The 13136-nt window shown below is 48.3% G+C and overlaps 1 protein-coding gene across 15 annotated transcripts in view; it reads left to right on the top strand.

Moving 5' to 3' along the window:
- Positions 1–13136, top strand: part of Cacna1c (calcium voltage-gated channel subunit alpha1 C) — a 614413-nt gene that overhangs the window by 89231 nt on the left and 512046 nt on the right. Inside the window, exon 1 of one of the 15 annotated variants that reach the window (XM_051203671.1) lies at positions 1127–1735. The exons of the other annotated variants lie outside the window; for them this stretch is intronic. Within the exon in view, the coding sequence (XP_051059628.1) occupies positions 1687–1735 (49 nt within the window). The 5' untranslated portion in view covers positions 1127–1686. Of the gene's footprint in view, positions 1–1126; positions 1736–13136 lie in introns of those variants that run through there. 15 annotated transcript variants of the gene reach the window in all.

The following is a 13136-nucleotide window of genomic DNA, read 5'->3' as shown; positions in this document are numbered from 1 at the left end:
AGTCAATGACTGCAGGGTTCTTACATGAGTGGCCAGAGGGGTCAGCTGAGCTGAGGGAAGGCTGTGTGAGGAGCAGGCCTGGAAATCTGAGGTTTCATTTTCAAGTGGAGAGGGCAAGTTGGCTGGCGTCTGGTCCCGAAAAAGGTCTAGATTGTGGATTTAAAGCTGACAGAGCCCCTTGCTTAAAGCCATGTAGATAGACTACTACATGGCTAAGGGTCACTTAGGGAACCTGGAGACAGGGAGTGAGGCAGGGCTGCTATCTAGATCGGGTTTCCCAGTGGTAGGCCCTCCAAGAAAGGGCTCACCAGCCCCACCTAGAGGGTCGTGCCTGCAGGAGGTGCTTTGGATATTAACTGTGACGGCGGGCGTCAGAGAGAAGTGCTTCATAGCTCCCCGCCAGGGTGGCAGAAATAATTAAGAGAAGTAGGTAAAGGTACAGTGGCAGAACACGTGCTCGCCTGCCCCCAAGGAGGGAGCAAACCTGCCTGTATTAATCTGTTCAGACATCTGGGCACCACCGCTGCCTGGCCCACGAGGCTCCGCCTCTTGGGCTCTTTTTCTCTCTCCCCGCCCATCTGCCCATCCTCGCCTGCATGTGTCACTTCTACAACCTCTCGGATTGTAATTGATCAACACAATCACGGCTCCTTTTGCTGTTTCCTTCGGTCTATGTGAAAGAGGCCGGGGAGTTGGGCACATTGTATTCCGAGGTCCCGGGATTCCCCTCCCAGGCCTTGCTGGCGTGGCGGTGCCCCCCCTCCCTGCTCCTCCGCCCCCCCTCCCCGGGAACCCGCGGGGGGCCTTGGGAGGGTGGGGGTCTGCAGGCCGAGGCCGGGCGCCTGGAGGTGTGTCCGCGCCCGGGCTCGCTCCCTGCCGTCTCGCAGCCAGGGCTTCTCGCGTGGCGCCGCCGCTCCACTCGGGCTCCGGTCCCCGCCGCGCGCCGCCGCCACATCTGGAAGCGTTCAGCGCGTCTGCTCCGGCGCGCCGGGCGGGCGGGCGGGCGGGCGGGCGCGGGCAGGGGCGGGCGCGGGCGCGGCGGGGCTGGAGGGAGGAGGGAGGCCGCGCCGCGCTCTCGCGCCCGGTGTCTCCCTCTCGCTGCCTCTGCAGAAACAGCTCCCTGCCAGAACGGCGCTCGGCGCGGCGCGGCCCGGAGCGGCGGCGGCGGCGCTTCCCGAGGGCTCGCCCTCAGGTGTTCGCGGCTGCTGTCGCCGAAGAACGCGGCTCGGGGCCTCTCGGCGATCGCCCTGGGCGGGCCGGAGACGCCTCGGCCCCCTGGCGGCTCGGGGTCCACCCCGCGCCGCGGGCCCGCCGCTCTCCCTCGCCTCGCCTTTGCGCCTCTTCTCGCTCTGCCTCTCCATTTATTATTATTATCATTTTTTTTCCATGGTGTAGCCGCCAGAGGTGCGGTGCTAAATTCTTGGAAGGGGCCCGGATGTACTGAGGATGCATTACAATCTCACGAAAGGAGGCGGTAGTGGAAAGCAGCAGTTTTTGGTGTTTGGTGCAATAATGGGGATCAGGTAATCACCCGAAGGGAGCAAGAAACACTGCGGATCCACGGCTTCCTCGATTTGCGCGAAAGCCGCCGGCGGCCTCGGAGGAGGGATTCAGCCAGACCCGCTCGCGGCTGTTGCTGCATTTCTTCCTCTTTGTGGCTTCTCCTTTCCAAGCAGTTTTTGGCCAATGGTCAATGAAAACACGAGGATGTACGTTCCAGAGGAAAACCATCAAGGTAAGCGGGACCCCATCGCCGCACCCGGCTCGCCCGTGCAGCCCACGGCGGGTCCCTGTGGAGCGGCCCGCGCCGCGTGCGCGAGGGGCGCCAACGCCGCGCGCGGGAGCCCGCGGGAGCCGGCCGAGCCGCCGTGCGAGCCGGAGCGGAAAATTCCCGCCCCTCCCCCTCCGCGGCCGGGCTTCTTCGGAGCATGTGGTTCCCATGAAATCCCGGGCGAGGGGGAAAGTTCCCCAAGTGTCGGCGCTGCCTGGATTTCTCGCCTTTGCCTCGAAAGCCGGCCGGCCGGGCCACAGGCAGCTGGGGGAGCGGCGGCTTCGGGGTCCCTCGCTCTGTCGGGGCGCGGCAGGGAACGCGCGCGGGCGCGCACCCCCGCGGAGACCAGCCCCGGGCCGGTGGCCCCCCGGGCTGCCCCGCGTCCACTCTTCCCGGCGCCACTTCCTCAGGCAGTGCGCTCCAGGTCGCGGGTGGGGGTGGGTGGGGGCGGGGGCTGCAGCTGTGTGCGCGTCTCGGCGCGCCTCCTCTCTCCATCTCCGCTCCCTCGGCTGGCTCCTCAACACCGCCCACCTCCCCGCTGCCATTGACCCCGGGCGGGCGGCCGAGCGAGCCCACGCCAGGTGTGTGATTGTTGGCACTCCTGTGTGGACTCGCACCTGAGGATGGAAGCGGCTTAGAAGCCCGGTGATGTGTGGGCTTCGCTTTTTCATGTTTTCAGAGAAGCATGGAAGGGTGTGACTAGCTCTGAGGCTCCATACTTAGTGTTCTCTAAGCATCTCCATGCTGGGCATCAAGTATCTCCAGCTCCCCCTCTGATGGTGGAAGGCTTTCAGGTAACTCCCCACTTCCTGGAAACTTTCTCCCTCTCCTCCCCAGTCCCCACCGACAAGTTATTGTTTTTGACATTGCTCACTGATTAAGGTGATCAAGCTGAAGTGTCTTGTAGTCTCAGGATGCCCTTTCGACAGCCTCTCTGCCCCCTTTACTGTCCCCTTTTTCTTTTTGCCCTCAGCAGCTACCATCGGCCTTCCACATTGTCTTTCCTTGCCTTGCCAGGGTACTTCCTAGTGACTGTACATAGTCCAGCTTGTAGAAGTAGTCTCCAGGCCCGCTTTCCAGCCCCTTCTTCCTTTCGCCCTATCACCACCATTTGGGGACAGGGCCATTGCCTTTGCGGATTAGGCTGCTGGGGTGCTGGCTTACTGCCTGGTCTTCATCCAGAAGCTGATTTGGGGCCCGCTGTCTTTCTGCTTCCCATCTTGGGTGGCAGCGTTGGGATTTGGGCCTCCTTAAGAAGAAAGACTTGTCAAGGATCGTGGATACTGGCCTTTCATGCCATAAAGGCAACCCCTGTCTCTGAGTTACCTGCCTTTCCTCCTTCATCTGTCCTCGGATCCCTTTCCTAGCTGATGGAGTGCTGGGTGGATTAGGAGGAGCAGAGAATAAGACACAAAAGAAAGGGTGAGATTTTTGCAGAGTGGGGGTGGGCTTGATCTCTCAGGTCCTGCCCATGTCCTCAGTCTAAGCAACTTGGCAGAGAACTCAGCAGAGTAGTGTTGTTGTCCTAGCTCTTACTACCGAGGGTGAGACATATTTATAAAACAGGTATGCCCGCAGTTTGAAAGGGTTCCTTGTAGTGTAGGGTGAGCCCCTTCTTAGCTTACTTCCTTACTCTGTTTCTTTTCTTTTTGCCACTTTGCTTCTCAGCATCATCCCCAGGCCCCTTGCAGGGAGCAGACATTAAATGCAGGAGCAGCAACCCTACAGGTTCCGATGAAGGATGTAGGGGAAGAGGAGGGAGAAGTGGCCAGGAACTCTACCTATCCAGCAGGAAGCCAGCTAACACTATAGCAACCTGGATGGTACTCTCCCTCAGAGCTGCAGTGGTTACATAATTCTCAGGAGCACTTTCGCCTCCATCCCTGGATGCGGTTGGTTCTTAGGTAAAAGAGCACCAGGGTCCTTGTCCCCCTCTGCCTCCCACCTTCTCTTCGTTGATTGGCTGGGCTTCTGAGGAGGTTTGGGGAAGGTGGCAGAGGTGGGAAGGACAGACCTGGAGGAGTGTGAATATTTACAAGAAAGCAGTAGCTGGCTTAGTAACTCATGATGAAACATAGTTGGGGGCTAGAGTTTCAGAAGGCAGAGAGAAGAGGAGCCAAATGATGACCTCAGAACAGCAGTGGTGACCAATCAGAGTGGAGAAGCAAATGGGTTGCCAGGTGGCTGTTTTCTTCTCTCCTGACGGGCTTGAAGGAACTGAATGCATCTCCTTCCCACAGTTTTTCAGTGGTGTGTGTGCACCTTGGAGCTGAGGTTCAGACTGTGGCAGCCAGAGGCCAGCACCTTGAAACAACCGGGAAGTTGAGGGAGGGGAGAGCTCTGTGCTCAGGCTTCCGGCTGGAGGTTATATACCCAAGCCATGCTTCACTTGTGGTACCCTATCAGCTCTGGTCCCATTCCAGCCTTCCACCATTCTGCGCTGATTATCCAGCGTAGGCTCCAGCTAGCAAGTGAATGTCTTAATATTCAACTGTTTAAGACGAAAACGGCAGATTGTCCCCTATCTGCCAGAGACAAGGCAGAGAGGAGGGGAAACACACTGTAATTTCCTTTAAACTACTCAGCCACACAGAGAACAGTAACTATTTAAAATACAGTAATAACACAGTGACCACAGTTAACTCTTTTCAAATGGTCTGAGAGCTACACGGCCTGCACCCCCCCCCCACCTTGTGAAGGCTAGAAGAAGGGTTGACATCAGTTTCTCTGTCTCTGCAAGTTACATGGAGGAAGCTAGAGGACCGGGGCTTTTTGAGTTCCAAATGCTGTCTCTGGGAATGGCTGGGTGCTGTTCAGCATACGAACACACTGGAAGAGAGTCAATAATTATTTATTTTCATAGAATACATGTAATGACAGTTAGCAGACTTAATGCACCTCACCCTGGGTTTTATGCAAAGGAACGTTGACATAGTCTTCTAAAATGGCTTGTGGGGTTTTCCCCCCATTTAAATCTCCTATTAAGTAGAGACTCATTCTGGGAGACCAGATGCCACAAAGATAACAGTGCTTTGTCAACACAGCGGTGAGCCACTAGGATGCCTCCCTCCTCCCCCGCGCTTCTCTTAGAGTCTTGGGAAAGATTTAGGATTCCTTAAATTGCCTTTTCTGCCCAAAACTGCTTTGGGTGGGCTATTCTTTGAATAGGATACACTAAAGGACCCCAAGGGGACACCAAATAGAGGTTTTGAGGCCTTGCTGATCTTTGGATGTACTCCATAGTATAAGTAGGAGCTCATTTCAAGGGCTTGGATGCATAATTGACTATAAACTTGCAGAATAGACTCTCTTCAGGACCAGCAGTAGAGCTGACTTCTGCCTCGCCCAGTAGGTGGCGCTACAGGGCTTAAGAGTCAGGCCATGGTCTCCAGGGCCATGGAGATGAGGAAAGACATTGGGAAGATGGAGAACCAGTTCCCTCATGGCCTGGTGCAGAGGTCTTTAAAGCCCTGCCTGTGTCTCCATGGTACTATCCACCAGAGAGACCTTCCAGAATGAAGGAGGCCCCAGTCCCTCTGTGTATCTTCCCCTTAGGATGCGTGGTTACATTGTACTTTCTTACCTCAGACTCCTGTTTACCCAGGATACTGACACCTTCCCACACAGCCTTGAGGGAGCTTTTGGATGGGCAGCTGAACATCATGGCCACACGTTGATTTCCTTCATGGTTTGAAAGGAATAGTCTAAAAACTAGTGGGCCCAAGGTTCCCAAGCTAGACAAGCCTGAGGCAACCTGAAGTTGGGAACCCGGGGATGCTGGCCTGTTCATCAGTGGCTCCACAGCATTTTCTTAACTCTGTCAGCGGAGAGGACTAAGACAGCTGTGAGCACATTCACAGTTGATTTCTGCCTTGGCTATCTCTCCTGTTAGGAGACCCAGGTAGGAAAATCCCTGAGGTCCATTCTGATGTTCAGTGCTATTCTGATGTTCCCTTCTCTGCTGCCCCTGGCTTTTGAGTTGTTCTGGCAGATTCTCTGAGTCCGAGGAGCCTGGCTAAGAGGGCATAAGAGTGGCTGCTGGTGCCCTCTTCCTTTTACAGTCATCCTGCCTGCCTGGTGTTCTAGCCTTGGGGGATGCAGGGATTACTGGTCAGCAGCCAGCCATAGCAGCTCTTTCTTGCTGTCTCCTGAAAAATGAAGATGAGTCTGCTCTAGTGCCCACTAAAGAAAGCCCATGGTGTGCTGGGGAAACATGGCCTGAAGACATTAGCAACAAGGCTGATTAGCAAATTAATCAGTTTAGTCTGATTTTAGAGTCTGTCTTTTCTGTTACTTAAATTAATGTTGGGCACCGTAGAGGATAGCATAACTGATTTTTTTTTTTAAGGCATGGGGAATTGTTTGGCAAAATATCAGGTGCTAAATACTTAGCAACATGCTGCTAATGAAATGACATTTGGATTCACGGCTATCAGCATTAAAATAATTTAGTAAACACTTGTTTACCGTTCCTTAAGGTTAGATAGTGAATAAAATAAGTAGTGACAGGACAGTGACAGAATCCCTCGGGGAAGATGAGATGTTTCCAGTGCCATTTCAAAGCCCAGTGCCTAGGTTTCAGCCTGGCCCTGTGCATAGATGGAGCAAAGCAGCCGGCAGACACAGAGATCTGTGAAACTGAAACCTGTGTGTTTGATTGACAGTTGGCTGCAGTTTGCCCATGCCTAAGCCTTGCTGATCCCCTGTACATGCAGTCCAGGAGGCCTGAGCAGACTAGAGCTGCTTGAGTAGTTTGGAAAGTCGGGGAGGTAGTTGCTTGTCAAGGTAACAAGTGACGTGGGGCTGAGTCCGTGTTGTCTCTTTCTGATAATATGGGCCCCTTGGCTTTTCTCATGCTTTTGGTGAGTGTTCTGTGGAACAGGGAGTCCCATAGGTGACTGGGGGTTCCAGGGTCACCTCACAGAGTGTGCATTTGTGAAAAGACTGGCACTTCAGAAAGTCAAGGTCCCGAAGTATGACAGAAAGTGACTAACAAGAGGCCCTGCTGATTGTGCTGTCTGCACAGAGCTTGGGGAGGTCCCAGGGAATACAGCTGCCACTTGTGGACTCTTCACACTTAATTTAAGAAGGGAGTTAAGGTTCTGTAAGGAACAAGTCTGGACCTCAGCAGGTGAGAGTCAAATGAAAGTTGAAAATAGACCCTTTCTTCCTCCAGGGAACCAAAGCAATGGTTGTGTTGGCTTTGGGCAGAGGATAATGAAGGCAGGGGTTGACTGGCAAGAACTTGACTGTCTTTACCCTTCCAAAACCCCACAATCACCATACTACATTAACTGCTAGATGGTCTTATGCTGTGTGCCTGTGCGCTCTCTCCCTCCCTCCCTCCCTCCCTCTCTCTCTCTCTCTCTCTCTCTCTCTCTCTCTCTCTCTCTCTCTCTGTATGTGTGTGTGTGTATACAAAGAGACAAGTGGTAGAATTTCTGTATTCATGCTCTTAGAAGGGCCTGTCAAGCATGGAATAAATATGATGCCTCTTTAGAATTTACTTTCTAGGCTCAAAGTACTTGATGGGTAAAGGAACCTCAGGAAAAATAAAAATTCCCATTTTCATGTGAGAAATAGAGGTTCCAAAACTGTCATTTGTGCTGGATGTGACTAGAAACTGTCATGGTCTCTATTCCCTTCTTTTGCTGACCACTCTGAGGGCAGGGGAAGACCTGAGCCTGCTGTGTAGGGTTTTGGGTTGACTTTGTGCAGGGAATCTCTCTACCTCCCTTTCTTCTTGGATCTCCTGCCTCTACTTAGGTGCTGACTTAAATTAATGCCTGGGGCATTACATGTTAGGAACAGGATTGAGAGGGGTGGGAACTATCTATCATTGGAAAGGGTTAAAAATAAGTTCGTAAACTGCAGAGTGGAAGTCCATATGTGTCCACAGAAACACAGAATTCAGGATTTTACACCCCCTTCTTAGTTGATATGCCTTTTAGCTTTTCTCATTCATTGACTCCCATTGGATTGGAGAGGTACAGAGTACCAGAGTTTGAGAAAGCAACACATTGGAGCAGTTGACAGCATTTCACAAGTGTTACTGGGAGACTGAGTTACTCCAGAATTTTAGAGATGAAAACGTAAGAACAAACGAGAGTCTGAGTTAGACTGACTTATACCTGAACAATCAAGGGAGAAATGAAAAGCTAGTTAAGATCGCTCTTGTGTTTTGACACTGAGAGCTCTTCTTGACAGCTGTCAGTCACTGTTGGTCAGTAAGATCTTAGGACTAAGGATTGGTACTGCTATTCCAACTTGAGGGACAGGACTTGGGGTGGGGGTAGGGTTGCACTATGGGGCCAGCTGCCATGTTGTCACCTTGTCACAGATACGGTGCATGGTTCCCTGCCTTCAGTTTCAAGTCCAAAGCCAAATGGGTCAGTCTTCTGATGCAAGGCTATGTATAGATAAACAAGGAACGGATGTTACTTATTGCTGTGCTCCAATGTCCAGTTTCCCAAACCTCTTCACCACTGTCCTGTACAGAAGGACAGACAGTCTGGAAAGTTTTGCCTGAAAAATAACCCTTGCTTTTGGGAAATGGACCAGTTTTTTTTTTTTTTTTTTTTTTTTTTTTTTTTGGCAAAAGTCCTGGTTGTTTGTAAATAAAGAGAGGTAATAGCTTCATATGCTGCTTTAAGGGAGTTATCAAATAGAAAAGGGCCTAAGTGTCCCATTTTAAGTTGCAGGATTAACCTTTTAATTTCCTAAAATAAAAGCAACCTCATCATCAAAGAGTATGCTGGGAAACTTTTGCACAAACTTTGCACCTTCTGCTTCCAGCCTTGGTCTCAGTATCGCTAGAACCATTCCTGTTTTAATTTTTATAAAAGGGAGATAAATGTCTATACTGAAGCATATCAACCCTAAATATTCTAGAAAGGGTCAGGAGTATTACCTAACACTTGACGTCCGGACAGCCAGCATGTCCTAGGTATAATTCTTGTGTCACATGCTTGTGCTTAGCATAGTTCATCTTTATAATGAGGTGGGTATTCACAACACCTCCAAAGAAGTTGAAACCTGTGCCTGTTGGGCTTTTAAAATAGAACAAGTAAGGTTTGTTCTGTTACTTCTCCATTGTCAGTCAGCTCTCAGTTACAAGTTATCTGCAATAACCAACTCATAGAGAGGGAAGGTTTATTTTGCTGCAGTTTCAGAGGTCTGTTATCCCTGTGGTCTGTTGGCTCAGTTGTGTTGGGGCTCTGGTAAAACAGGACATCATGATGGGGAGTGTGTGTAGGATCAAAGCTCCTTACCTCATGGCCATGGGAAACAGATTCCCAATATCCAGTGACCTGACATCCTCACATAAGGCCCCACCTTCTAAAGGATTGATGCCTTCAAGTATGGCTGAAGGCTGAAAAGCAAGCCTTCAACACCAAGGCCTTTGGGGACATTTCAGATCAAAACTATAGCACTTCATGTGGGAAAGAATTGAAAGAGAAATCTGCTCCTCACTTTGAATGAACATCTGTAGTCTTACGGAGCTGTCCTCAGATTTGCGTTTGTTTCAGCGGTGAAGGTGTTGTAAATGAAGGGTTGAAGATTGGGTTTACTGTAACTGGATATGGGGCCTTTCTCTGACTTCGTCTCCCTTTATTCATGTTCTGGCTAATGACCTAGTCCACAGTACCTGCCAGTCCCCTTTGAGTCCTTCACTTTAATTAGGATTAGTTCTAAGCCCTATGGAAGTGTGACCTTGGTCTAGCCTGTTCTCAGATAGCTCTGGGGAAATAGGTACTCTTTACTTCTGATACATTTGCTTGTCCTTGCCATGAGTCCCAACATCATGAATTTTATGTATTTACTTACTTAATTTAGTTTGTTTATTTGAGGCAGGCTGGCCTAGACTTGCTATGTAGCCGAGGTTAGCCTTAAACTCTAGATCCTTCTGCCTGTATCTTCCAGATGGGAGGATTACAGGCATGTGCCATTATGCCTGGCTGTTTATTTTTAAATAGCAGCTTTATTGAGATATAATTCACATGATATAACATATATTCACTTAACATGGCTTTTAGAGTATTTACAATTTTGAAAACATCTCCACTATTTAGTTCCCAAACAGCATTGTTTATCTCAAAAGGAAGTCATGTATAAGGGTATACATGATCTAGACCTTGGCACCCAAGAATTTGCTCTTGTTTCTATGACCTTTTTTGCTCTATTGACAGCAATAATAATTCTACAAGTGGAGTACTCCATGTAGATAACACACAGTAAATACATAGAAATATTGGAACGTTTGTGATAATCTATATGAGTTAAAATGTAGAGTCTAGGTCATTTTGGAGTGGGATTAATAGACAAAATCCCAGCAAGGAAAAGGGAAATGGACACAAACTTCCACCCCTAACAAGAAGCTATTTCAATTTATAGCTGCCAGTTAAGGAAAGATCCAATTTTTTTTCAATGAAGTGTTACTGGCATATCAGCCACACTCCCGTGTGTGTGTGTGTGTGTGTGTGTGTGTGTGTGTGTGTGTGTGTGTGTGTGTGTTTGTTTTGAGTTGGCCTAGTGTTTTTTTTTTTTTGAGGGTTTTTAGTTGTGATTGTTTATTTTTTCTTTTCTTTTCTTTCTTTCTTTCTTTTTTTTTTTTTTTGAGAAAGAAGTTTTGTAGATAGAGAGGTGGGAAAGATCTGGAAACAGTAAAGAATGCGGAGAGAATATGACCAAAATATGTTGAGTGAAAAAAGTTAAATAATAAGAAAATTAAAAATTACAAAGAAAATAAAGTGAGATTACAGTTTTTTTTTTTTTTTTTTTTTTTGCGTGTCAATAATGCTAGTTCTGTGAGACTTACAGATTGCTATGGTCTTTTAAATCTACAATGTAAAGTCCATAACCCAGTGTCATTGACTATATTTACAATGTTGTGTAACCATCACTATTCCAAAATGTCTTCATGAGATAGCATCTCCCTGTGCCCCAACTCCTTCCTTTAGTCTGATGACATTTATGCAACTTTTTCTCTATGAATTTGCCTCTTCTAGATACTTCCTGTAAGTTTTGTTTTGTATCTGGCTGGCTTGCTTAACAAAGTATCTTCAAGGTTCAGTCATGCTGTGGAATATGCCAGATTCCATTCTTTCTTTTTGCTGAATACTCCTTCCTAAGTCCATACCGGTTTCTTTATCTCCTTATCTGTTGGCTACTTACATGTTTCCACTTGTGGCTGTTGCTATAATGCCATGCTATAGGTTGTTGGAACACAGGCCCATACTTGATTTCCTTTGGGTCTGAAGTGTGACATTAATTATGCTGGCCATCTCCTTATGTGGCCATAGGAAATCCCACTGTTTCAGGAGTAAGGGTCCAGTTTGCCACTGGGTGCCTCACACTCATAGCTGAGATCCGACATGGAGTGTTTGACAGTTGAGCAGCTGCTTTCTGTTGAAGACTGGCTATCTCTGCCCAAATCCCAAAATAATGGAGATCTCACCTCGAGTTCAACTCTCACTTCCCTGCTCTCTGTAACTCAACAGGAAATGGGTGTTGGCAAGACAAAGCTATTGGATCTGTTTCTGCTCTCTTCCGGTCTCTGTGGATCGTGTGCATCAGGGTTGGCTGAGTGGTGCCATGTGGCCTGGTTCAGGATGGTAGCTGCCTCTAGCCATAATGCTGCCTTTGGAGAGGATAACTTCTCAGGGCTCTTATGTGGTGTGTGTGTGTGTGTGTGTGTGTGTGTGTGTGTGTGTGTGTGTGTGTGTGTAGTGGGTCATGAAAAGAGGAAGGCGTAAAAGGAGAGAGCAGGGCTGACAGAACGAGGGAAATCGTGGCATGTGCTATGGGGTGATGAGCAAGTGGCTCTGAAAGTCACTTTCCAGACATGGGGTAATCATTAAATTGCTTAATTGTTTAATCATTAAAATGATTAAAAGTAATCATTTTACTTGAAAGTAAAAATATACTTATTGCACTTCAGCCTTTGTGTGCTGAATTTGGATGACAAGTAAGTACTTGTTGCTGCCATGGCTGTGTCCCTGTGTGTAGAGGTGTGTGAAGACCTGTGCTTGTGGTTTGACCCCCACACTAGTAGATTTTGTGTTTGGGGCTCTGCCTTCACTTCCCTCCCTGCTCTTGAGTACAGGTGCATCTGGCCCTGTTTGAAGTTGGAATGTGGTTGCAGTGTTACTTGGGTTTTTCTAGGTTGATGTTCTGGTTGTCCTGTCTTGCTTTAGGAGATATCCTGGGGATCCAAGTGGATTGCAGTGATTCAGAACTCATGTTTGGTCTACATTGGACAGGATCTTACACTCTGATTTTCAAATATTTAAAAGGCAAAACTTTTGACCTATACCCAGCTGTCTGAAAGACCAGGAGATAAATCTTTTGAGGATAAACTGCTTGTGAAATGTTTCTGAAAATGAGGTATCTCAGACCAGCTGTGATGAAGACAACCCTAAACAATTCTCCAAACTTCTCACAGAATGGGGTAGTTAGTCATTAGCAAAAAGTTACAGGGCATCTGCTTCTTACAAGGCAGTTTGATTACAGGATCTCAGGCTTTATGGGTGTAGACATCCTTTCTGCTAACAGAGATAAGAATCTACCCACATACACAGACACACATACTTTTCAGCTGTATGAAAATACAGATTAGGCTTGGTGTTACAAGAAGGTAAAGTCTTTTAAAAAGGGTCTAATGACATAGTAATAAGCTGCTCCCTAAGTTCTTATCTTTACTCCCATATATTAGTGTATCTCTTGACCCTCATCAGAGAATCTTCTTTGTATAGGTAGCTGGCAATTAATGCAACTGGTAAAGCTTCACAGAATAAGAGACTGTGGAGTGCTCAGTTCTGAATTGGACATCTGTATCATACCTCTTCATTGAGGGATCATTGAGGAAGAAGGGGTACAAAGATTGTAATAGCCAGAGGTAGTTGACAACTTCAGTGACACAGTATTGCTAGACATGGCAGTATCATTTCACACATGAACTCACAACTTCTGGGACTACATGCACAAGACCTGTACATGATCAAGCAAACCCAAATCCACTCATGGCTAGAGGAAGTACTCATGAAGTTCTACCCTTAGCTGAGGAGCCATTAGTAATTACAACTGATGGGCAGGGGTGGGGGGAGTGAGTTTTCTTCAAGGATTTGGTATCCAAGAGGGTATCCATGCTCCATAGGATAGTCCTATACCCATGAGCATATGGCCAGTGATAAATAGACTTAGTGGATTGAATTTTAAAAAGTGTATAAAGTTGGGAATGAAAAATAGTGGTAGAGGGTAGAGGAGCTGTTGGAGGGGAGGAAATGGCATAGAGATAGTTTATTATTTTTTTTAATTTTTATTTTACTCTTTGGGGGCCCACCATGTAGCTCCCAAATAAATACAC

This window comes from Phodopus roborovskii, unplaced genomic scaffold (assembly GCF_943737965.1).
Source record: "Phodopus roborovskii unplaced genomic scaffold, PHOROB, whole genome shotgun sequence".
In the NCBI taxonomy this organism is placed as follows: Eukaryota; Metazoa; Chordata; class Mammalia; order Rodentia; family Cricetidae; genus Phodopus; species Phodopus roborovskii.
This window is presented reverse-complemented; position numbering and strand designations above follow the sequence as displayed.